The following is a 25,746-nucleotide window of genomic DNA, read 5'->3' as shown; positions in this document are numbered from 1 at the left end:
CAATTTATGACTGCTATTGCAATCTGCTGGGAGGATAATATGTAAACTTCATCAGAACATAAAGCAGTTTGCAATGGTGTTAATAAGGCATTTCACCTCAGCTTAGTGCTCTCCCAAAGCTCTCAATGCATATATGCCAGTAATACATCTAGGCTTGTTCCAATTCTCTTGCTACCCATCATCTTCTCCAATGCACCAGCTTCTTGCAAAGCCAGTCCCATTTGGCTTTCGCAGTAATTAGCTGCTCCTCTCAATAGATCTGGCATCTCTAGTCCAGCCCAGACATATCTAAGGCCCATGATTGATCTCAAACTCAGGATGTTCCCCATGTTTCTGCCATGTGTTGGGGAATAACCCACCACATCCTATTAAAAACCCTAAGTCCTTGGGCATCAGGATGCCCCCTGGATAAAAGCTGGCCTCCAAATATCCATCTGGTCACAAGTCAAAAATCATATGTTGCAAAGAGGAGGAGAATAGTATTCCCCATACAGATAATCAGGTCTGATACATTAACAAGGTGTCTGAGCCAATCTGGAATTATATGAACAAAGTAACCAAAAATGGCCATATGCTTTGATCCAGAGAGACATCCTAGTGCTAAGCACATACCCTAAGGAGGTCAATGACAGAAAGAGAGTCCCTATAGACATCACATTTAAAGTAGCACTTTTTGTAGTAACAGAAAAAGGGAAAAAAAGAGGAAACAAAGTAGATTGGTAGAATGGCTAAGCAAGTTTTGGAACACAATGTAATAGACTTGCTACTATAAGAAACAAAATAATAGTAATAATAATAGCATTTAAACAATGTTTCAAGGTTTATCAAGTGTGTTATAAATATTATCTCATTTGACCCTCACATCAACCCAGTGAGGTAGGTGCTATTATGATCCTTGATTTATGGATAAGGAATCCAAGAGAAACAGGATTAAATGACTTCTCCAGGATTCCACAGCTAGTAAATGCCTGAGGCCAGATTTGACTTTGGGTTTTCCTGACTCTAGGTCCAGTGTTCTATCCACTGTAAATAGATACACCCTGAGGAGCATGGGTGATATAAGTGACATAAACAAAATCAGAAAAACTATAATATAAATAATAACGCTAACGAATGGAAAACACAACAACAAAACAATCAAAACTGAACACTGGAAACCAAGGTTGGTGCAAGGAAAGTGTCTACCTCCTCTTGTTTCTTTGCAGAGGCAGGGAACTATGGTTATACTGTCTGGCTTTTTCAAGACATGGGTTGGTTTTGCTGAAATATGTTACTCTCATTTTAATTCTTTATTATAAGAATTACTGCCTGCAAAAAGAACAATGAACATATAGGCAATTTTAAAAATCAATAAAAATGCATGTTAAAAAGAGATATATCTACATTGTGTTTCCTTACAAAGTATAAGGCCCTTTATTCGATTGATCTAGAAGGGCAACATGGAATAAACTGACTGAAAACCGACTTTAGTTTTAGGCTGGACATTCCAACTCTTATAATGTTGATAGGTTTGGTTATTTAAAAGCTCACAAGGGTGGGTGGAGCTGGTATTTAGCTCTAGATAAGCCAGACTTGCTGAATGAGTTCTCCCCACTCATTATGTCCATGTGTTCATAGCTCCATCCTTCTTTATTTATCCTGCATTATTACCATTTCTCCTACTACAGCCTGTCAACAGATAAGTATTTATTGAATGTTTACCACATCCCAATTCTGTATTAAACTCAGGGAATACAGAGAAAAGGAGGGAAATAGTCCTTGCCTTGCAAGAGCTTGCAGTCTAATACAAGAGATGACACATCAGTAACTAGACACATGTAATCCCAGTCCCAAAGCCTATTGGTATGGGCCCCTTCCCTCCTAGGTGGAGATAAATGCCCTGGCCCTGAGTGAGGGACAGAAGTATAAAAGAGTTAGCCAGAGGGGAGACAGCTCCCCAATGGGAGAACTCATTCAATCTGTATTGTCTGGTATGTATTCTCCTCTGTATTCCTTCTCTGATATCTGTTTTGCCATCAAAACGAAAGTAAATAGATAAATGGGTTTCTTGACTATTTGCTATGTGTGTTCATTGTAGAACTGACATTTGATGGGAAAGGGGTCAAACCTTAGATTTAGATCTTGGAATCCAGTGTCCCCAATAGTAAACAATAAAAAAAAATCATACCTTCTAGATGAAATAATATTTAAAGAAGCAGATAGAAATAATTCTAGCCTGGCAATCCCCTTCTCTGAGAACACAGTGGCCTCTGACTCCACCTCTAACAAGAAATTATCCTCCTGGAGATGAGAAAACTGGAACACTAATGCTTTATTGGTAGAGTTGTAGAATTAGTCAACCATTCTGGAGAGCAATTTGGAACTATGCCCAAAACTTTGTCTCACTACTGGGTCTATATCCCAAAGAGATAATAAAAAAGGGAAAAGAAGCCATAGGTGCAAAAATGTTTGTAGTAGCTCTTTTTGTAGTAGTAAGAGACTGGAAATTGAGTTGATGCCCCTTGGTTGTAGAATGGCTGAATAAGTTGTGATATATGAGTGTTATGAAATATTATTGTTCTATAAGAAATGACAAGCAGACTGATTTCAGAAAAGCTTTGAGAGACTTACATGAACTGATGCTGAGAGAAGTGAGCAAACGAACCAGGAGAATATTATACACAGTAATAATAAGATTATGTGATTAAACTGTGATAGACTGGACTCTTCTCAACAATAAGGTGATTCAAGGCAATTCTAATAGACTAGGGATGGAAATTGTATCCAGAGAGAGAACAATGGAGACTGATCAAAGCATAGCACTTACACCTTTTTGTGTTTATTTTTTTTTTCATGTTTTTCCCTTTTGGTTTGATTTTTCTTGCACACCATGACAAATATGGAAATGTGTTTAAAAGAACATGGAAATATGTTTAAAAGGATTGCACATATTTAACCTATATAAGATTGCTTGTTGTCTTGGGGAAGTGGGAAGTAAGTGAGAGAGGGAGGGAGAAAAATTTAGAACATAGTCTTTAAAAACTGAATGTTGAAATCTATCTTTATATGTATTTGGGAAATAAAATGCTATTTAAAAAAAAGAAGAAGAAGAAGTTGCTCTCCTGGCAGGAATTAAAGTCTCTCTTGGAAAAGAGGTGATGAAAAAAGAGACTAGAGATGTTTATTCTTCCTTCCCTCAAGCCACAAAACAACATATCCATGCTATAGATGAAAGGTAGGCTTCCTACATATGTAGACAAGTGAAGGCAATATTAAACTAGAAGCATTAGTAGTTGGAAAGCCAACAGGAAAAGGCCTCTTGTAAAACCAATCCAAAACAAGTGCAGGGGGCATCATTTTCTGGTGATTGGCCAGTTCCTTTTAGTCAAATTCAACAACCTTTTTCCTTCTAGTTCTTGACCTTCTCCATATCTCTATGGCATCTGACCCTGGGGCCACTCTTGTTTTGAAATCTTCTTCTCACTTGGAGTTCTCTAATATTACACAATAATTTTTTATTCCCCTGCCCTCTTCTATGACCTCCATTTTTTTTTTCTAACTCCCTACTTCATCAAGAGGTATTAGAGCTGGAAATGACCTTAAACATGATCTATTTCTACCACTTTCATTTTACGTAAGTTTAAAAAGTGACTTGCCTAAAATCATACTGATAGAAATCTAGGTCTGATGACTCTCCATCTTTTGTCATTCACTTATGCTTCATTCTACAAGCATTTATTAAATATCTGCCATTTGCAAAAAGCACTGTACTTAGAAAAAAATGAAAAATGGACTTTGCCCTTAACAAATTTACATTTTGCTCTAAGGATGCAATAGTATAAATAAACATAAATAAGGTAAAATTTAAAAAGATAAATATAATTTGAAGAGGGAAAAGGCACTGGAACTAGCGTGATCATGAAAGACTTCCAATAGGATATTACCCCTAAGCCGCCAAAGTTAAAGATTGCTAAGGATTCTAAGATGCAGAGGTAAAAAAGAACAGGAAGCAGAATCTGAGGAAAGGCCCAGTGGTGGTAGATGGAATATCATATACAAGGAACAGCAAATCAGGCAATATACTGGAATAGAGAGTTCACCAATGGGAATAATATGAAATAAATCTACAACAGAGCCAGACTGGGAAGGATGGGCTTTAAATGACAAGCTCAGAAATTCTAATCAGAGGCAATATCACCATAGGAGGTAGATGCTCCCTGGGGGGGGGGGGTATTATTACTTCCAACAAAAAGAGGAAAACTAGGTAGGGAGAAGTGCTGGGTCTGGAGTCAAGAGGACTGCGTCTCAGACATTAGCTGTGTGTCCTTAGACATGTGATTTAACCACATTTACCTGTTTGCTCATCTGTCAAATGAGCTAGAGAAGAGACACTCTATAGCTTTGCCAAGAAAACCCCAAATGGAATCACGAAGAGTAAGATATGATTGAGCAACAACAACAAAAAGAACCAAGAACTGGACTGAGTTAAGCAACTTAACAACTATCACACAGATAAGAATGGGAAGCTAAAACTTAGGCCTGTTCCAATCATCTTGTGATGAAGAGAGCCATCTACACCCTGAGAAAGGACTGTGGGAATTGAGTGTGGATCACAATGTAACATTCTCAATCTTTTTTGTTGTTTGCTTGCATTTTATTTTCTTACTTGTTTTCTTTCATTTTTGATCTGATTTTTTTTTATGCAGCAAGATAATTGTTTACATATGTTTACATATATTGGATTAAACATATTTTAACGCATATAATATATATTGGATTGTTTGTCATCTAGGGGAGGGGGTGGGGGGAAGGAGGGGAAAATCTGAAACACAAGGCTATGCAAGGGTCAATGTTGAAAAATTATCCATCCATATGTTTTAAAAATTAAAAAAAAAATAGAACTAAATTTGAACTCAGGTCTTCTGACTCCTCCAAATGTCCCTAAATCTAAATCTTTTAGTTGGGATGTGTCCTAGAGAACTGGTTCAGCAGAGAGCCTGTGCCCAGGAGGGGGCAGTATGAAGACACCTGGAGACCAGAGCTTGATTCCTAGGCGCTGCGCCCCATGGCACCTCCTAGTGGTCAGAGAAGTTGTCTTGGTCATGTGCACTCCCAAAGTGTGTTGTGACTTCATTGTCCCACTGATGCTGTGAGTTTTCGTGATGGAATTTGCCCCAGATTTGGGGAAAGCAGGGAGGAAAGAGGAGATCTTGTAGCCATGGTTCTTGTTATACCATTCTAGAAAGTATCTTTACTTTGAGAAAAAAAATGCCTTTTCCATTCCCACTGCTAACACCCTAGTTCAGACCTTTCCAGCTTCATCACTTGGGTCATGACAATATCCCCCAATCGACCCCCTTGCCTCAAGGCTTTTCCTTATATATTGGCTGTCTTTAAATCCCAATCAAAACCCCATCTTTTATTGGAAGTCTTCCCCAACTTCTCTCAATACCAGTGTTTTCCCTTCTTTATCCCTTTTATCCTGTGTAACTTGCTTTTTTGAACATTTGTTTTCTCTCCCATTGGATGATAAACTCCTCAAGGGAAGGGATTGTCTTTTGCTTCTTTTTGTATCCACTGTGCTGGAACCTGGCACATAATAAGGCATTTAATAATTGAGTGATTGATCTTGTCACCAGATTAATTTGCCCCTCCCATAAGTCTTTCTAAAACACTTTCTAGAGAATTCCTTTTATTATAATGTTGGAATACATGGGAGAGCTGTTGGAATACACAGGAGCCACCTGACAGTGGCTGCTGGAGATACAACCCAGAATGGATCTCCTCTTGTGAGAGGATGATACAAGGAGACTGAGAGGCAGTTGTGTTCTGTGACCTCTCTGACTGAGAGGCCGTTGCATTGTCTGACCTGTCTTCTCTTCCCTCTGCCTCCAATTTATATCGTTCCTGTGTGTCAGCAAAGGCTGCCTTGTAACTCTTCTGATGTTATGATCCACAGCTGTGGAGGCTCTCAGAAAACTGACCTGTCTCTTAACATTATAACATTCTCTGACTCATTTTGCAGATGTATCCTGATGAGGGAATTCTTCCTGAGTAGAAACTGTGACATACATGGCTCTGGCCACTAGGGGGGTTTTATAATGTGCAGAGCACTGTGTTGAATGTCAAGAAAACACTCACAAGCTGTGTGACTCTGGGTAGGTTACTTAATCTATGTTGACCTCTGTTTTGTCATCTGTAAAATGGGGATAATAATAGTACCTGTCTCCTAGTGAATGTATATTATTATATTCTGTATGAAGTTATATAAAGATGTATGGTCACTCTTAATAGAATGCAAGCTCCCTGAGACTAGAGGTTATTTTTCTCTTAGCATGCCAGTAGTTGGCTAAGTAATTAGAACAGTTAGCATTCATATAACATCTGGAGGTTTGCAAAGTAGTTTATAAATATCATCTCAAAGTATAGTGTTTTAAGCTTTTTTTGGTGGTGATGATGTTCACTAGTTTTTTTTTTTTCTTTTGATCTGACTTTTCTTGCACAGCATGATAAATATGGAAATATGTTTAAAAGAATTGCACATCACAAATGAAGGTGGCCTAGTTGTACTAGACCTAAAATTATACTATAAAGCAGTGGTCATCAAAACCATTTGGTACTGGCTAAGAAATACAGAAGTCAATCAGTGGAATAGGTTAGGCTCACAGGACAAAATAAGTCAATGACTACAGCAATCTAGTGTTTGGCAAACCCAAAGACCCCAGCTTTTGTAATTAAGAATTCACTATTTGACAAAAACTGCAGGGAAAATTGGAAATTAATATGGCAGAAATTTGGCATTGACCCACACTTAACACCATATACCAAGATATGGTCAAAATGAGTTCATGATTTAGATATAAAGAGTGATATATAAGCAAACTAGAAGAACAAAGGATAGCTTACTCTCAGGTCTATGGAGAAGGAAGGACTAGTCAAAGAAGAATTAGAGTACACTATTGAACACAAAATAGATAATTTTGATTGCTTTAAGTTAAAGTAAAAGTAAAAAGTTTTTGTACAAACAAAACCATTGCAGACAAGATTAGAAGGAAAGTAATAAACTGGGAAAGAATTTTTATATTCAAGGGTGCTGATAAAGGCCTCATTTCTTTCTAGGGTTAAGTGACTTGCCCAGGGTCACACTGCTAGGAAGTGTTAAGTGTCTGAGACGAGATTTGAACTCAGGTACTCCTGACTCAGGGCTGGTGCTCTATCCACTGTGCCACTTAGCTGCCCCCTAAAGGCCTCATTTCTAAAATACATAGAGAACTGACTCAAATTTGTAAGAATTCAAGCCATTTTCCAAATGATAAATGGCCAAAGGATACGAACAGACAATTTTCAGATGAAGAAATTGAAACAATTTCTAGTCATATGAAAAGGTGCTCCAAATCACAAGAGAAATGAATTTTAAGATAACTCTGAAGTACCACTACACACTTCTCAGATTGGTTAAGATGACAGGAAAAGATAATATATGTTGGAGGGAATGCGGGGAAAACACAAATACATTATTGGTGGAGTTGTGAACTGATCCAACCATTCTGGAGAGCAATTTGGAACTTTGCCCAAATGGCTTTCAAATTGTGCATATCCTTTAATCCAGCAGTGTTTCTATCGGGCTTATGTCCCAAAGAGATCATAAAGGAGGGAAAGGGATCCATGCATGCAAAAATGTTGGTGGCAGCCCTTTTCTAGTGGCAAGAAACTGGAAACTGAGTGGATGCCTGTCAGCTGGAGAATGGCTGGATACGTTATGGTATATGAATGTTATGGAATATTATTATTCTATAAAGAAATGATCAGCAGGATGATTTTGGAGAGGCCCAGAGAGACTTATGTGAACGGATACTAAGTGAATGAGCAGAACTAGGCCATCATTGTACACAACAATAATATTATACAAAAATCAATCCTGATGGACATGGCTTTTTTCAACAATCAAATTGAGGCCGGTTCCAATGATCTTGTAATGAAGAAATCCATCTGCATCCAGAGAGAGGACTGTGGGAACTGAGTGTGGATCACAATGTAACATTCTCACTCTTTTTGTGGTTGTTTGCTTACATTTTGTTTTCTTTCTCATTTTTTTCTTTTTGATCGGATGTTTCTTGTGCAGCGTCATAATTGTATAAATATGTATATATGTTGGATTTACCATTGATTTTTTCATTTCAAAAAATTAATTAATTTTTACAAAAAATTTATGCATAGATATTTTTCCAGCATTGACAATTGCAAAACCTTTTGTTTCAACTTTTCCCCTCCTTTCCCCCACCCCCTCCCCCAGATGGCAAGAAATCCAATATATGTTAAACATGTTTAATATATATTGGATTTCTTGCCATTGAGGGGAGGGAGGGAGGGAAAGGGGGGGGATTTGGAACAAAAATTGACCTTTTGCAAGGGTTAATGTTGAAAAATTATCCATGCATATGGTTTGAAAAGAAAAAGCTTTAGTAAAAAAAAGAAAGAAAAATTGCACATGTTTAATTACTAGTGGATTTCTTGCTGTCTGGGGGAAGAGGAGGGAGAAAAATTTGGAACACAAGGCTATGCAAAAGTGAACGTTGAAAACTATCTTGGCGTGTGTTTGGAAAAAGAAAACGCTATTTAAAAAAAAACAACAAATATTATCTCCTTTGATCCTTATGGCAGCTCTGGGAATAGGCGCTATTATTGCTCCCAGTGTTCAGATGAGGAACCCGAAGCACACAGAAATTTACGTGACTTGGGCGGATTTGAACTCAGGTCCTCCTGACCCAGTGCTCTAACCACCTAACTTAATAAACGCTGGTTGATGATTTGATTACAGCCAGGAAAGTGTTCTGGAAAGCTCACAGATGAGCTATTATTACCATTTTACACAAGATGAAACTAACTAGAGGAGGAGCTGGGACTCCAGAAGGCTGGAATGCTAGGGCGGAGTCTTCGGTGTGTCCTCGGGAAAAAGAAAAATCCGGTCATGAAAGAGACAGGGAGAAGGCAGGCAACCACGGAGCCAACAGACTCCCACGAATTAATCTGAGCCTCAGTTTCCCCAGCTGTAAAATGGGAATAATAAACTCCACGGCTCCTACCTCCCCCGGGCCTTAGGAGCTTCTAATGGCCTTCTGCCAACCTTGGAGCGCAGGACAAATGCCGGCATCGTCCTCATGGTTACGGTATCCATGGGACACGAGGGGAGGTTTCTCAGAGCGGCTGTTCCGGTTTGTTCGGTGGGCCGCTCTCCCGGCCGGGCCGCTGCTTCTCTCCTCACTCTTTCCGCCGTCTGGGGACGCTGAGGCTCCAGGTGAGCTGCCCAGGCCCACCGCCAGGTCGGACCAGACCGGGCTTCCGGCCAGTGGAGGGTTCCGACTTCCCGGCTGGCAGAACCAGAAACCTTTGCCTAAGTTATGCAGACTGTAATACCACAGATTTGTCGGAAAGCGGCTTTTCCCAAGGACCTGAAGATGGGGCCCGGCCAGAACTACAAGGGGGAGGGAGAGCGCAAATGGGAGAGGCGGAGCTTAGTCCCAAATCTTCCCGCCCATTTTCGGGAGCAAAGCCACTCCGACATATGGTCCCGCCCACTTAATCCGAATCTTGGTTATTATTGGTTAGAATCGTCCTTCATCTTTTTCGGTCGGCGCCGATTGGATGGGAATTTATTTTTCCCCTCCCCCCACGCAGTTGTTCCTTGCGTATTTCCGGGCGTTGGGAACGTGAGGCGGACGTAGGATTGCCGCCATTGCGTTTTCGTAGAAACAGCAAAGTGTCTGCCCGGTCCTGTGGGGTAAGTAAAGCAGAGTAAAGGGCTGGTGACACGTGCGGGATCCGGGAGGCTGGACTGGGCAGGGGCGCGCGGGAGCGGTGTGGTTTGCACGAAGAAGTGAAGGAGAAATAGAGGTGTGGGGGAGGGGGGATGCTGGGGCTTGTGGCTGCAGTGTGGAGGGAGGGGGCGCGCACGCGCTGTGGGGATGGAGGGAGCGCGCGGAGTCTCGTTTCTGGGAGAGATACGCAGTGGGCATGCGCCATGAAGCGGGGGGTCCTGAGTGAGGGATAAGGGGGCTGTGGGTTAAAAGGGGTGTGTAGAACAGAGAGCATGCGCAGTGGGCTTGAGGCTGGCCGGGAGCATATGGAGTCGAGGGCTTCTGGGTGAAGAGGACAGGGTTTGGAACGAATTTGAGAAGCTGTTCACGGTGAGAGAAAGTGGGTCAGATGGGGAGCTCCCTGAGGGTAGGCCTCGTCTCCCGTTCCCCTCCCCCTCCCCGCCTGGCAGCTTCCATCAAACCCTCACTGTGGGCCGGGCGCACGCTCTAGTGCCCAAAACGGGGCGTGGCGTTGGCGGGAGTTGGGGGGAGGGGATGCAGAAGGTCTTGCAGAGAGTCTGGGGCTGGGAAGGGCAGCGATGGAGGGTCCGCAGCCAGAGCGGAAGAGAACCAGGGGGCCAGGCCAGCCTGCCCTGGGGCCGTGATGGAGATTACTGTTTGAGTTGGGAGAAGACCATTACATTTATCTTAGTCTAGAAATGGGGGTTGGGGAAAGGCTTTGGGCACTTTGTGGGCGGGCCTTACCCTCTTGTTTCAGACCCTGAGTTCCGGTTCCGTTCTCCAGGTTCTCCGGACATGGCCGGGGTGTTTCCCTACAGGGGGCCCGGGACCCCCGTGCCGGGCCCTCTGGCACCGCTGCCCGACTACATGTCAGAGGAGAAGCTTCAGGAGAAAGGTGAGGGCGGCGGGCGGGGAGGGGGAGGGCCGCTACAGCTTCTCGGGGTCTGCTGGGCAGCCTCCCTCCCGGGGGATGGACAGTGACTCAGGCTAGTCTTTCTCGCCAGCCCGAAAATGGCAGCAGTTGCAGGCAAAGCGCTATGCAGAGAAGCGGAAGTTTGGGTTTGTAGATGCCCAGAAGGAAGACATGCCCCCGGAGCACGTCAGGAAGATCATCCGCGACCACGGGGACATGACCAACCGCAAGTTCCGGCACGACAAGCGGGTCTACCTGGGGTGAGGAAGGCGGGGCCCAGCAGGGTTCTCACACTCCGGCCTCAGGCGGCCACGGGTTAGGGCAAAGGGGCTGAGGGATGTGGAGAAGGCAGCTGTCTGGCCGTGGTGCAGCCGGCCGGCTCCCAGGCTGTGGAGCCCTTGTAATTCTGGACGGGATTGTCCTTTTCCTCCCTGACGTACAGTGGGGCCCTGGACGGTCTCTGAGCGCTGCTGCTCCTAATGCCCCTTGGAGGAATGGAACTTCCGGGTTGCGGGAGGTGCAAATCCCCAATCCACATTTACACGTCCATTACTGCCACTGTAGGCCCGAGGTCCCTGTGTGCTGACATGGTTGAAACTGAATTCTTTCAAGGCCTCCGGGACAGAGCAGCAGGCTCGTGCTCTGAGTTCCCCGGGTCCCTTGGCCTCCCCATCTGAATTCTGTAGCTAGAGGCGCGGTGAGAGGCCAGCTGAATTGCTTCTCCCATAGCCTAAAACTGAGCCAGGGGAGGTTGCTCCTGGGAGACTGAGTTAGCTTGACTCTTTCCTGTCGAGCAGAACAGCGTAGCGCGTGGGGCCGGGAGCGGAGCTCACCCTCTCGTTACCCCTCGCACAGGGCCCTGAAGTACATGCCGCACGCCGTCCTCAAGCTCTTGGAAAACATGCCCATGCCCTGGGAGCAGATCCGGGATGTGCCTGTTCTCTACCACATCACCGGCGCCATTTCCTTTGTCAACGAGATTCCTTGGGTCATCGAGCCTGTCTACATCTCTCAGTGGGGGTAAGAGGGCCCGGGGGATGCTGGAGCCGGAGCTTGTCTCCGTGTTCCATCTGGGGCTCTGATGGTGCTGGGGCTCTCCCCAGGTCCATGTGGATCATGATGCGTCGAGAGAAGAGGGACAGGCGGCACTTCAAGCGGATGCGTTTCCCCCCGTTTGATGATGAGGAGCCACCCCTTGACTATGCTGACAACATCCTCGATGTGGAGCCTTTGGAAGCCATTCAGCTGGAACTGGACCCCGAGGAGGATGCCCCTGTGCTGGACTGGTTTTATGACCACCAGCCCCTCCGGGACAGCAGGAAGTGAGTGGTCCCAGCCCAGCCAGCTGGCCTTGTTGGGCCTCTGCGTCTGTTGAAGAGAGAAGTCTTGACTTTAGGAATAATTGCTGTGGCCCGGGTAGCTGATTTCTCACCTTAGCCTTTTATTTCCAGGTACGTGAATGGCTCCACTTATCAGCGCTGGCAGTTCACCCTGCCCATGATGTCCACTCTGTACCGCCTGGCCAACCAGCTCCTAACTGATCTGGTGGATGACAATTACTTCTATCTGTTTGACCTGAAGGCGTTTTTCACCTCTAAGGCCCTCAACATGGCTATCCCAGGGGGCCCTAAATTTGAACCGCTGGTCCGAGACATCAATCTTCAGTAAGTGTGATTAGAAAGAAGGACCCGGTTTGGGTCAGATCTGTTCTTGATGCCAGACTCTGGCAGGCCTGGAGCACTAAACACATTCTGTGTCAGTACCTCACTTGTGGCACTCCCCCTCCCCCCTTAGATCTACCTGTGCTTGCTACTCCCTGCAGGGACGAAGACTGGAATGAGTTTAATGATATCAACAAGATCATCATCAGGCAGCCCATCAGAACCGAATATAAGATTGCTTTTCCGTACTTGTACAACAACCTTCCACACCACGTCCACCTCACCTGGTAAAGAGACCAGAACCTTTATCAGAAAAGGAGAAGAGCTGGGAAGTGGGCTGGGCCAAGGCAGTGGCAGGGTGCGTGGAAGGGGGATTTCACCTGATCGTGGGCTCTTAGTGGCTCTTTCATTTCAGGTACCACACTCCCAATGTTGTGTTCATCAAAACAGAGGACCCTGATCTCCCAGCCTTCTACTTTGATCCTTTGATCAATCCTATCTCCCACAGACATTCTGTCAAGGTGAGGCAGAATAAGTAACTTTAAGGACTCTTCTCTGAATTACTGCCTTTAAAACTCTTCCTAGCTGGGGATCAGCTCTTAAAAACATCTGGCTCAGGGGTGACTTCTGTATCCTTCATGGAATCTCAGTAATTGGCTCCAAAATCACTGTTTGCTATTTTTCTTGATTTCTGTACTGTGAGCCTTTGTGCCCCCCTTTTGGGTTGTAGTTGTTTTTTCTTTGTTATATTTTTCTTTTTCTTGGGCCTTACTGTGTCTGAATTTCTGTTCTTCCATTGTATTCTGAGTCTGAATAGACTTTTTACGGTGTGGTATTTTGCTAACCCAGGAAGAAGGAGATTGTTTTGGATAGCTGTGATTGCTTCCTCTGGGATTTAGGTTCTGTTGCCCTAGATCCAGGTAGCATGGGAGACATGGGGCCTGCTGTGCTGGATCTCCCAGCCCCTGGCTCCTCAGGGATATATGGTTCACTGGTAGGCCTGGCTTTGTGTAGACCGAAAGGCTGAGCCAAATCTACCCAAAGCGTCAAGGACTGAGCTCCTTGGCCTTCTCCTTTTTAGAGTCAAGAGCCTTTGCCAGATGACGACGAGGAGTTTGAGCTGCCTGAGTTTGTGGAACCTTTCCTCAAGGACACGCCCCTTTACACAGATAATACTGCCAATGGCATCGCCCTTCTGTGGGCACCTAGGCCCTTCAACCTTCGGTCTGGTCGTACCCGCCGTGCCCTGGACATACCTCTCGTTAAAAACTGGTAAAGTCTTCTTTTGAGTGCAGGGGGGTGGAGCATGAAGTAGGCAGCAGTGTGTGATAAGGGAGATCTACCAAATCCTGCCTTGTCTGTCCCTCCAGGTATCGGGAGCATTGTCCTGCTGGGCAGCCTGTGAAGGTGAGGGTCTCCTACCAAAAGCTACTCAAGTACTATGTGCTGAATGCCCTCAAGCACCGACCCCCCAAGGCCCAGAAGAAGAGGTGAGCAGCCTCAGTAATCCCTTTTCTCCTCTTGCTGCTGACTCCACCCTCCACTCCCAAGTCCTACAACAAAAGGAAAATGGATCTCTTCTGTCCTTCAGGTATCTCTTCCGATCCTTTAAGGCCACGAAATTCTTCCAGTCCACCAAACTAGATTGGGTGGAAGTAGGTCTGCAGGTCTGCCGCCAGGGCTACAATATGCTCAACCTCCTCATCCACCGAAAGAATCTCAATTACTTGCATCTGGACTATAACTTCAACCTAAAGCCTGTCAAGACTCTCACTACCAAGGTGCCTGGGCGGGCCTTTTGGGGGAGGCTGAGCTAATGGTGACATTGGCTCCAGGGCCCGCCACGTGGAGGGAGCCTCAGGCTCCCCATTATCTCCTTCCTGACACCAGCTTGTTTTCTGTTTCTTGTTCTTTCTCAGGAGAGAAAGAAGTCACGCTTCGGAAATGCCTTCCACTTGTGTCGGGAGGTGCTGCGGCTGACCAAGCTCGTGGTGGACAGCCACGTCCAGTACCGCTTGGGCAACGTGGATGCCTTCCAGGTGAGACTGGGCCTGACCCACAGTAGGAGGGGGAGGGGCTGGCCCAAGCCCAGGGCCTGACAGGTGATACTCTTCCAGCTAGCAGATGGGCTGCAGTATATATTTGCCCACGTGGGACAACTGACAGGAATGTACCGCTACAAGTACAAGCTGATGCGGCAGATCCGCATGTGCAAGGACCTGAAGCACCTTATCTACTATCGCTTCAACACGGTAAGAGCCCCTCTCCTGGTCCTGGGCTTTCCATGGGTGCTACTTGTGTGTCTGGGGGAGACCCTGCAGGGAGCTCCAAGGATCACCAGCCGGGCTCCTGAGCCTGCTGCTTCCTCCTGGTGCCCTTGTCCCGTGGGAGGCAACAATGGGACCCGTGGCTGATCTGGGGGCTTTGCTCGGCATTCTAGGGTCCTGTGGGGAAGGGCCCAGGATGTGGTTTCTGGGCTGCTGGTTGGCGAGTCTGGTTATTTTTCATGCGTGGCATCACTCCTCTTTTGGAACGGTGGCTGGGCAACCTCCTGGCCCGGCAGTTTGAAGGTGAGTAACTACCCCTGGCACCCATCTTCTACTCCGTTTTGCAGCATGTGTGTTGGGTGGTCATTGTATCGATTCTCTTCTCCATCTTTTCTGGGGTGAATGGGATCCCCTTCTTTGGATCATGATGATACAAATGGAGAGAACACTCCTAGGGCCCCCTCCAGGCAGATTTTCAGCCTCAAGTGACTGAGGCTTCTCTCTGAAGAGAAGGCTAAAGAAGAGAATAGAGTTATTAGAAATTACATGACTTATGAGACTGAAGGAAGGTCATAAATGGGTTTGTATCCACTTGGGGGAAGATTTCTATGGGCTGCCCCTGAGCATCCTTTGTCAGTTAGTCCTGTGCAGGTGCACCTTTTCCTGAGTAACTTGGGTAAACTTGTAGAAGGGTTGGCAGATGCCCAGCAGCCAGGAGAGACAGTTGATGGAGGGAACAAAGTTAAGTTCCACAGAGATTTAAAAGGCTAGAAAAGTCCTACTTGTCTTGATAACCAGCTGTCCAGGTGTAGGAGGCAGGCAGTGTCTTCATCAGGACTTGGCAAAAGGTGTGGGTAGCCAAAAGTGCAGGTTTAGGGTAGGTGGCTTGGAGGGATGGAATGCTGTTGACTTTGTGCGCCTGTTCCTCTTTGCCCCACGTTTGACCCTGGCTGGCAAGTTTTAAGAATTACACTGGCTAGCGAGGATGGTCAGGATCTTTGACCAGTTAGGAATCTGTATTTTATCCTACAGAGGAAGAGAATATTCCTCAGAGCCACGTTAGCTACCTTCACCTCAGCGAAAGAGACTTAGATTTCTTCTGCTTGCCCTAAGAGTCAGAAGGAGGAGCAGAGAATAGAGGGGCAGGTTTAGAGTTGATGTTTTTAGAAAATAGCAAAACCTGCTAACACATGTAAAGTAGAGGGTGAAATCCCAGCAAATCAGGGCTCCCCTCCCTGGACATCTCCAAGCAAATTGAGCCAACTATCTCCTGGGCGATTCTTCTCAGGGTGAGGGGAATGAGACTCAAAAGGGGCTAGATACGCTTTGATGGGATTGTTCCCCTGTAAGACAAGGAATTACTTTTGGAAATCACTCATAGTAAGAAAGAAAAGGCCTGCATCAAACCCAGAACGTTCAAGAGTAAAACAAACAAGCACAGGCATACAAAACTACATTTACTTTCACATTGAGCTGAAGTTAAGAGTATAATTACCTTAAGAGAGACAATTGGCGTTTCAGGTTGAGTCCGGTTTTTGTCAGAGTCCACACAGGCCCCTGGTAAATAGTTCCCTTTCCTATCACAGGAACTGAGATGTAGACCCCACAGGTGTGGATTGCTCACAGTGCATTTTTACTTGTAACCGCCAGGTCGTCACTCAAAGGGGGTGGCAAAGACCGTGACCAAGCAGCGAGTGGAGTCCCACTTTGATTTGGAGCTCCGGGCAGCAGTGATGCATGACATCTTGGACATGATGCCTGAGGGCATCAAACAGAACAAGGCCCGGACGATCCTGCAGCACCTCAGCGAGGCCTGGCGCTGTTGGAAGGCCAACATCCCCTGGAAGGTGTGTGGGTTTGCAGGCGTAGGGCAGCGGTTCCCAGGTTCATTGGGTTTCTTCCTCACCTTGTCCTTATGTTTGGGCCTCAACTTCTCTCTCTGCCAATTTTCTCTTTAGGTTCCTGGGTTGCCAACCCCCATTGAGAACATGATCCTGCGCTACGTGAAGGCTAAGGCGGATTGGTGGACCAACACTGCCCATTATAACCGAGAACGGATCCGCCGGGGAGCCACCGTCGACAAGACCGTTTGTAAGAAGAACTTGGGTAGGCTCACACGGCTCTATCTGAAGGCTGAACAGGAACGACAGCACAATTACCTGAAGGTGAGGGTCGGCGCAGGGAAAGCAGCACGTGGAGAGGGGCTGCGGGCATGTGGCCCGAGGTCGTGCTGCTTTGGTGCTCAGATTGGCATGTGGAATTGAATTTCTCTCTGTCCAGGATGGTCCCTACATCACAGCAGAAGAGGCGGTGGCCGTCTACACCACCACTGTGCACTGGCTAGAGAGCCGCAGATTCTCCCCCATCCCTTTCCCCCCACTCTCCTACAAGCATGACACCAAGCTACTCATCCTGGCCCTGGAACGGCTCAAGGAAGCCTACAGGTGAGGGTTTGGGGGGACCCTCATTCTCAGTCACTGGGGCCTCGGCTCTCCCTGCTGGCCCTGACTTCCCCGACTTTGTTCTTTCGTCAGCGTGAAGTCCCGTTTGAACCAGTCCCAGAGGGAGGAGCTGGGCCTGATCGAGCAAGCCTATGACAACCCGCACGAGGCTCTATCTCGCATCAAGCGTCACTTACTTACACAAAGAGCCTTCAAGGAGGTGAGCAAGCGGGCCTTGGGAGGAGGGAGTGCAGCACTGTAGCTGACTGGGACTCAGGTGTGACTTGGACACCTTGCCCCACAGGTGGGCATTGAGTTCATGGACCTGTACAGTCACCTGGTTCCCGTGTACGACGTAGAACCTCTGGAGAAGATCACAGATGCCTACTTAGATCAGTACCTGTGGTACGAAGCTGACAAGCGCCGGCTCTTCCCACCCTGGATCAAACCTGCTGACACGGAGCCGCCTCCCCTGCTGGTGTATAAGTGGTGCCAAGGTCAGGCCCTCCGGGGGTAGCACACGGGAGTCCTCTCACAGAGGGTGGGCTCCTAGTGAGGAAGTGGCACCAGGGGCTGTGACTGTGCCTACGGGGGCTGCTTTCTCCCCTGGGTGGTGCTGAGCAGCTGAGTCCTTCTCTTTCTGCCAGGCATCAATAACCTGCAGGACGTGTGGGAGACGAGTGAGGGAGAGTGCAATGTCATGCTGGAGTCGCGCTTCGAGAAGATGTATGAGAAGATCGACTTGACGCTCCTGAACAGGCTCCTGCGTCTCATTGTGGATCACAACATTGCTGACTACATGACAGCCAAGAACAATGTGGTCATCAACTACAAGGCAGGCTTGGGGGCCCGGGCCTGGGGCCGGGCCTGGGGGTCGGGGTGGGGCAGCGTTGTGACGCTCCCTTCTTCCTAGGACATGAACCACACGAATTCATACGGGATCATTCGAGGACTCCAGTTCGCCTCCTTCATCGTGCAGTACTACGGGCTGGTGATGGACCTTCTGGTGTTGGGCCTACACCGGGCCAGCGAAATGGCTGGGCCTCCCCAAATGCCCAATGACTTCCTTAGCTTCCAAGACATTGCCACGGAAGCCGCCCACCCCATCCGCCTCTTCTGTAGATATATCGACCGCATCCACATTTTCTTCAGGTATGTGATCTTCCCTCCAACCCAGTGGTGGCAGCCCCTTGCCCAAGGCCATGGGGAGGTTGGGTTTTGGGGGTCTAGCTTATCTCTGGGCTGCATAAGGCCGACACCCCGGCTGAGGCTTTGGGGTCCTGCCTGGCACAGGTTCACTGCCGACGAGGCCCGGGACTTGATCCAGCGCTACCTCACGGAGCACCCTGACCCCAACAACGAGAACATCGTGGGCTACAACAACAAGAAGTGCTGGCCCCGTGACGCGCGGATGCGCCTCATGAAGCATGACGTCAACTTGTGAGTTTGGGGGGAAGGAAGAGGGATGCCAGAGGTGACGTCAATGTCCCCAATGAGCGGGAATGGGGAAACTTCAGAAACGGGAGGCTCGGGGTCTCCCAGAGAAGCTGCCTTCTGACCCTGTGCCCTTCTGTGGGCAGGGGCCGAGCCGTGTTCTGGGACATCAAAAACCGACTGCCGCGATCAGTGACGACGGTGCAGTGGGAGAACAGCTTTGTGTCAGTGTACAGCAAGGACAACCCCAACCTGCTCTTCAACATGTGCGGCTTCGAGTGCCGCATCCTGCCCAAATGCCGCACCAGCTACGAGGAGTTCACCCACAAGGATGGTGTTTGGAACCTCCAGAATGAGGTGCTGGGCCTGGGGCTTAAGGGCGGCTGTCAGCAAGGGTAGGGCTGGGGGGTGGGGGGATGAGAGGCGAGGCCCTCTGAGCCCCCTGATGGGTCCCATTTTGTTACCACTGTCACTGTCTCCTGACCCAGGTCACGAAGGAGCGGACAGCTCAGTGCTTCCTGAGGGTGGATGATGAGTCGATGCAGCGCTTCCACAACCGTGTGCGTCAGATCCTGATGGCCTCTGGCTCGACCACCTTCACCAAGGTACTGCTGCTCTCGAGGTCCCTCCTCTCGGTCCTCCCTGCCCCTCATCTTTCAACTTTGACTTCCTTCACCTTTTCATTGCCTTTTTGCCCTTGCGTCCTCCCAGATCGTGAACAAGTGGAACACGGCTCTCATTGGGCTCATGACGTACTTCCGAGAGGCTGTGGTGAACACCCAGGAGCTGCTGGACCTTCTGGTGAAATGTGAGAACAAGATCCAGACCCGAATCAAGATCGGGCTCAACTCCAAGATGCCGAGCCGCTTCCCCCCAGTCGTCTTCTACACCCCCAAAGAGCTCGGGGGGCTGGGCATGCTGTCCATGGGCCACGTCCTCATCCCCCAGTCTGATCTCAGGTGGTCCAAGCAGACAGACGTGGGCATCACCCACTTCCGCTCCGGGATGAGCCATGAAGAAGACCAGCTCATTCCTAACTTGTACCGCTATATCCAGCCTTGGGAGAGCGAGTTCATTGACTCTCAACGGGTCTGGGCCGAGTATGCGCTCAAGAGGCAGGAGGCCATCGCTCAGAACAGGTGGGGGCCCATCCGGGGAGGAGAAGCCCCAGAGTCTCCTATTGTCTTGCTAGGGGAGCGTCTTATCCGAGGGACTGCGCCATTACCTTATTATTTTCCTTCCTGGGCAGGCGGCTGACCCTGGAGGACCTGGAGGATTCATGGGACCGAGGCATTCCCCGGATCAACACTCTGTTCCAAAAGGACCGGCACACACTGGCTTACGACAAGGGCTGGCGTGTCCGCACCGACTTCAAGCAATACCAGGTGCTGGAGGAGACGAGGGCGGGAAAGGCTCCTTTGGGAGCAGAAGCCGCTGCCTCCTGTGGGCCTTGTGTAGTCAGTCCCTTGCTTGGTTGTTACCCACTCATATCTTTTATTTACTCACTCCTCCCTTCAGGTCCTGAAACAAAATCCTTTCTGGTGGACCCACCAGCGGCATGATGGAAAGCTCTGGAACCTGAACAATTACCGCACAGACATGATCCAGGCCCTGGGTGGTGTGGAGGGCATCCTGGAACACACCCTCTTCAAGGGCACTTACTTCCCTACCTGGGAGGGTCTCTTCTGGTGAGATAGTGCTTCCCTCCCCCCTCCTCCCCATTCCTGATAACAGCCCCATGTGCTGATGCTCTCTCTGCCCCCCAGGGAGGTACCCCAAGGGTCAGAGTGGCTAAGCCTGGGTGGGAGGGAGTATTGACGGTCACCAGGCTGCTTTGGCCCTCACAGGGAGAAGGCCAGTGGCTTTGAGGAGTCGATGAAATGGAAGAAGCTGACCAATGCCCAGCGGTCCGGCTTGAACCAGATCCCCAACCGTCGCTTCACGCTGTGGTGGTCACCGACCATTAACCGTGCCAACGTGAGTCTTCCTTGGGGGCAGGAGTTGGAAGGGAATGGTGTCTGTCTGGCTCCGTCTCCACCTTCTCAGGCTCACCTCCCCTGCTCTCCTTCAGGTATATGTAGGTTTCCAGGTCCAGCTGGACCTTACTGGCATCTTCATGCATGGCAAGATCCCCACCCTGAAGATCTCTCTCATCCAGATTTTCCGTGCCCATTTATGGCAGAAGATCCACGAGAGTATTGTCATGGACTTGTGTCAGGTAGGCTTTGGGGAGGAGGCAGCAGTTCTAGTCAGGGAAGACTTCCCGTAAGCTCTGGAAGGGGGCTGTCTCCGGACGATTGTCTCCAAGTTGGGGGGCGTGCTTGCTTTTCTTGGCTACAGCCACCTGCTGTCAGCATATCCCACTCTGTCTTGTTTTTAGGTGTTTGACCAAGAATTGGATGCGCTGGAAATTGAAACGGTGCAAAAGGAAACAATTCACCCCCGGAAGTCCTATAAGATGAACTCTTCTTGTGCAGACATTCTGCTTTTTGCCTCCTATAAATGGAACGTCTCCCGGCCTTCTCTGTTGGCTGACTCCAAGTACGTACTGCCCAGCTCTGCCCGCTGCCTCCTTTGTCATCCCCTTCCTGCCTTGCCAGGATACCGGGTTTCTGCCAGGCCCCTCTGCTTTTCTCTGCTCTCTGAGCCTTCCCAGGGCTGGCAGGTGCCCTTTGTTCCCCTTTGTGTATCAGGGATGCTGATGCTCCCTCGAAGGTGGGGCCCTTGACTTCCTTGTCTTTGTAGGGATGTGATGGACAGCACCACCACTCAGAAGTACTGGATCGACATCCAGCTGCGCTGGGGCGACTATGACTCCCATGACATCGAACGCTACGCTCGGGCCAAGTTTCTGGACTATACCACCGACAACATGAGTATCTACCCCTCTCCGACGGGTGTGCTCATTGCCATAGACCTGGCGTACAATCTGCACAGGTGAGGAGGCCCCAGTCGTTTCTGTGGCTCCGGTTTGTAGGTGGTGTGGGCCTTTTCTCCTCACCTGGGGTGCTCACCATGGGGTTACCCTGGCAGCTCACAGCCCGCCTTGTTGGTCCGCTCTCCCTTCCTTCCTCCGGTCTTCACTCTCATCCTCCCATCTTCACAGTGCCTACGGAAACTGGTTTCCAGGAAGCAAGCCACTGATCCAGCAAGCCATGGCAAAGATCATGAAGGCAAACCCCGCCTTGTACGTGCTCCGAGAGCGAATACGCAAGGGGCTGCAGCTGTACTCCTCTGAGCCCACTGAGCCTTACCTCTCCTCCCAGAACTACGGCGAGCTCTTCTCCAACCAGATCATCTGGTTTGTGGATGACACCAATGTCTACAGAGTCACTATTCACAAGGTAGGCACAGGCCTGGACATCATGCCCTGCTAGGAGGGGGCCCCAAGCTTCCTTTGTTCAGGTTCATGTTGGGATCCCGTTAACTGAGCGTGTCTGCTTCTGCCTTAGACCTTTGAAGGGAACTTGACTACCAAGCCCATCAATGGGGCCATCTTCATCTTCAATCCAAGGACGGGGCAGCTCTTCCTGAAGATCATCCACACATCTGTGTGGGCCGGACAGAAGCGTCTGGGTCAGGTATCAGGAATTGGGGCCCCAAAGGTCCTGCTCTTCTCTCCTTCTGTTGTGTCTGGCCTGGCATCCCATGAGGACACCGGGTGGGGGCTCCCAGTCTACCTGTAGGACTTGAGCAGTCTCCTAAAATAACCCCTTAGTTAAGAGTCTCTGGCTCTAGGACTCCATGATCTCTGGACAAACTCACTGTAGATTCTCGGAACCTCTGTGTAGCATGTGGTGCTCTGTCTTTGAAGGCCTTCTCCACTCTCATCCATCCCACTCCTCTGACCTTATTACTACCACTAAGCCCAGGGCAATGGGCCCCCATGGGTGCCTCCTAGCGCCTTCCTGCCTTCTGTGTCTGCCCTGCCTGCTGCCCATCTTCTAGGTGGAGGCTCAGTGGGCAATGTCCTCTGTCCTCTTCCCAGTTGGCCAAGTGGAAGACGGCCGAGGAAGTGGCTGCCCTGATCCGTTCTCTCCCTGTAGAGGAGCAGCCCAAACAGATCATTGTGACCAGAAAAGGCATGTTGGACCCATTGGAGGTAAGGAGCCTGGAGGGAATTGGGCAGAATTGGGCCCCAGAGCCTTGGAGTGGGGCCATTCACCTCAGCTTTGTTTCAGGTGCACTTACTGGACTTCCCCAACATTGTGATCAAAGGCTCGGAGCTGCAGCTGCCCTTCCAGGCCTGTCTCAAAGTAGAGAAATTTGGAGATCTTATCCTCAAGGCCACCGAGCCCCAAATGGTTCTCTTCAATCTCTATGATGACTGGCTCAGAACCATCTCGTCCTACACGGTGTGAAGTGGGGCCGGGGGCGCCCTGACGCAGGGATGGGATGTCAGGAGGGGGGCATCTTCAGCACTGCCTTTGCTCAGGTTCTCTAGCCTCAGAGAGGCTGATTTGAGGGCAAGGCCTAGGGATGCCAAGCGGATGGCAAAAATTGCTTGCTCTCTGGAAAGTCTGGAAAGGGATGGGAAGGAAGGTAGAAAGGGGGAAAACTTCGTGGGCGTGTAAGGCTGACGTTCTTCTCTTGTGCCCAGGCCTTTTCCCGTCTCATCCTGATTCTCCGTGCCCTTCATGTGAACAATGACCGGGCCAAAGTGATCTTGAAGCCGGACAAGACCACCATCACAGAGCCGCACCACATCTGGCCCACACTGACCGACGAGGAGTGGATCAAGGTTGAGGTGCAGCTCAAGGACCTGATCCTGGCTGATTACGGCAAGAAAAACAAGTGAGTGGGTGCATGCCCCTGGGGGAGCTAGGAGAACTTGCCTGCTGAAGGCAGTGCCAGACTTGGCATGAGCTTAGTGAGGGTTTTCTGAAGAAGGAGGGCTGTCCCCTGGTTTAGGCAGGTTGTCCAGGAAGGCATGGCCCTGCAGAAGCCCACCTGGGTCAGAGTCCGCTTCCCTGGGGGAAGGTCTAGAATTATCCGGAGGCCAGAGGGTGACAAAGGGTCGTGTACCCATGAGTGTGGTCTGAACTCCTCTCTGCCCACAGTGTCAATGTGGCCTCTCTGACACAGTCAGAGATCCGGGACATCATCCTGGGCATGGAAATTTCTGCCCCTTCGCAGCAGAGGCAGCAGATAGCTGAGATTGAGAAGCAGACTAAGGAGCAGTCCCAGCTGACAGCTACACAGACCCGGACTGTCAACAAGCATGGTGATGAGATCATCACGTCCACCACCAGCAACTATGAGACACAAACTTTCTCCTCTAAGACCGAGTGGAGGGTCAGGTACTGGCCCAGGGAAGGGGAGCAGGACTCCGACAAAGGCTGGGGGCATTGAAGTGGGAGAGAGCCCGGGCTGCAGGCCCGGGGCTCCAGCCATAATGCTGACCCCCTGCCTTCTACCCCAGGGCCATCTCTGCAGCCAACCTGCATCTGCGCACCAACCACATCTATGTGTCATCCGACGACATCAAAGAGACGGGCTACACCTACATCCTTCCCAAGAACGTCCTCAAGAAATTCATCTGCATTTCTGATCTTCGGGCCCAGGTGAGGAGGCAGGGTGGGCACAGACCCCCACGCTGGGTCAGAAAAGGAGCCCCTACTGCTCCTGGGCAGGAGCCTTCTTTGTTGAGTGTCTCCCTGTTGTCTGCAGATTGCAGGCTACCTCTATGGAGTGAGCCCTCCGGACAACCCTCAGGTGAAGGAGATCCGCTGCATTGTGATGGTGCCTCAGTGGGGCACCCACCAGACTGTGCACCTGCCGGGCCAGCTTCCCCAGCATGAGTACCTCAAGGTGAGTGGGGAGGTGCTGGCGGGCCAGTAGAGAAGTGGGTCCACTGTGCCTTGGGGCTGCTCGGGCTTGGGCTCTCGGAAGGCCCTACTCATGAGTTTCTCACTCCTCACAGGAGATGGAGCCCCTCGGCTGGATCCACACTCAGCCCAACGAGTCCCCTCAGCTCTCGCCCCAGGACGTCACCACCCATGCCAAGGTCATGGCCGACAACCCCTCGTGGGATGGGGAGAAGACAATCATCATCACCTGCAGGTGAGGACGGCATGGACAGGGGGTGGTGGGTGCACTCATTCCTCCTTGTGGGGCTCCTTGTGGGGCTGGGGCTTTTCTTCTGAACTCCCCACTTCTTCCCAGCTTTACTCCGGGCTCTTGCACCCTGACGGCCTATAAGCTGACACCCAGTGGCTACGAGTGGGGTCGGCAGAACACGGACAAGGGCAACAACCCCAAAGGCTACTTGCCCTCCCATTACGAGCGTGTCCAGATGCTGCTCTCTGACCGCTTCCTCGGCTTCTTCATGGTGCCCGCTCAGGCGTCCTGGAACTACAACTTCATGGGTGAGTGCAGCTGGGGGGCTCAGGGGTTCCGGGGCCATGCTGGGTGGGGAGAACCCAGGCTTTGGGTCTGCCGGGATTTCCTCCATCCCACCCCCCCAGGCCGGCTCTTTGAAGTGCCACCTCATTACGTTCCCCAAACACACTTTGCTCCCAAAAGATCCTCTTGAACAAATTCCCTTTTTTAGAAAACTAGGCCAGGTGCCGAAATAGGGTTTGCAAGGCTGCCCCTAAAACAGAAGGGGGTGGGGGTGGGGGTGGGGAGGGAAAGGCCAGAACTCACAATCTTAAGGCAAATGTGAAAAGTTTTATTTGTAATTGGAAACATACATGGATTGTATAAAAAGAGAGAAAGTCAGAAGGGACTTGAGTACAAAGAAGAGGGCTCCCTCAAGGGCAGGGATTCCCCCTGGCACAGGCTGCACTGGGGGGGCCGCTGGAGGCCCTGCCGGCCCTGGACCATGTGCCCCCCTCCGCTGCAGGTGTTCGGCACGACCCCAACATGAAATACGAGCTGCAGCTGGCCAACCCCAAAGAGTTCTACCACGAGGTGCACCGGCCCTCCCACTTCCTGAACTTCGCACTGCTGCAGGAAGGGGAGGTGTACTCGGCCGACCGGGAGGACCTGTACGCCTAGACGCCCCGCCCCCCGCCCCCGCCACTGTTGACATTCAGCAGCCCGGCTCCGTTCCCGGATTTTGTGCTCGTGTTTTTATGTCTTGTGCAACGTTGAGGCCCGCGCCTGGGCGCGAGCGTGACAATAAATTTTGTACAAATTACTCCTGTCTCCGCTTTTTGGGGGGAGGGGACGCTTTGCCGGCTTCGGGCTCCTCACCCCAACTGGCCCCTCCTCGGCAGGGTGATGAGGGCA

At 49.6% G+C, this 25,746-nt stretch overlaps 1 protein-coding gene across 2 annotated transcripts; it reads left to right on the top strand.

Moving 5' to 3' along the window:
* The first annotated feature begins 9,654 nt into the window (after positions 1 to 9,654).
* Positions 9,655 to 25,654, top strand: PRPF8 (pre-mRNA processing factor 8). Of its 2 annotated transcripts, none has more exons than XM_074263847.1 (42): positions 9,655 to 9,757; positions 10,579 to 10,689; positions 10,799 to 10,967; positions 11,563 to 11,727; positions 11,811 to 12,029; positions 12,159 to 12,371; positions 12,530 to 12,655; positions 12,784 to 12,889; positions 13,450 to 13,640; positions 13,739 to 13,858; positions 13,960 to 14,149; positions 14,288 to 14,407; positions 14,486 to 14,620; positions 14,809 to 14,938; positions 16,286 to 16,482; positions 16,594 to 16,800; positions 16,916 to 17,079; positions 17,170 to 17,296; positions 17,381 to 17,573; positions 17,724 to 17,911; positions 17,990 to 18,228; positions 18,370 to 18,516; positions 18,657 to 18,867; positions 18,999 to 19,115; positions 19,222 to 19,649; positions 19,760 to 19,895; positions 20,029 to 20,198; positions 20,358 to 20,487; positions 20,582 to 20,728; positions 20,891 to 21,051; positions 21,256 to 21,447; positions 21,617 to 21,854; positions 21,963 to 22,091; positions 22,499 to 22,612; positions 22,692 to 22,865; positions 23,111 to 23,304; positions 23,571 to 23,810; positions 23,933 to 24,074; positions 24,181 to 24,321; positions 24,434 to 24,573; positions 24,676 to 24,878; positions 25,358 to 25,654. In XM_074263847.1, exons 2-42 carry the CDS (start codon positions 10,590 to 10,592, stop codon positions 25,510 to 25,512), a joined length of 7,008 nt encoding a protein of 2,335 aa, XP_074119948.1. In that variant the 5' UTR covers positions 9,655 to 9,757; positions 10,579 to 10,589; the 3' UTR covers positions 25,513 to 25,654. The 2 variants fall into 2 exon arrangements, with proteins under 2 accessions (XP_074119948.1, XP_074119949.1); XM_074263848.1 differs by lacking the exon at positions 9,655 to 9,757 and adding an exon at positions 10,065 to 10,163.
* Positions 25,655 to 25,746: the final 92 nt, after the last annotated feature.

The sequence above is a fragment of the Sminthopsis crassicaudata genome, chromosome 4 (genome assembly GCF_048593235.1).
Source record: "Sminthopsis crassicaudata isolate SCR6 chromosome 4, ASM4859323v1, whole genome shotgun sequence".
NCBI classification, from domain to species: domain Eukaryota; kingdom Metazoa; phylum Chordata; class Mammalia; order Dasyuromorphia; family Dasyuridae; genus Sminthopsis; species Sminthopsis crassicaudata.
The sequence above is the reverse complement of the archived record's forward strand: the minus strand, read 5'-3'. Positions and strand labels throughout refer to the sequence as shown.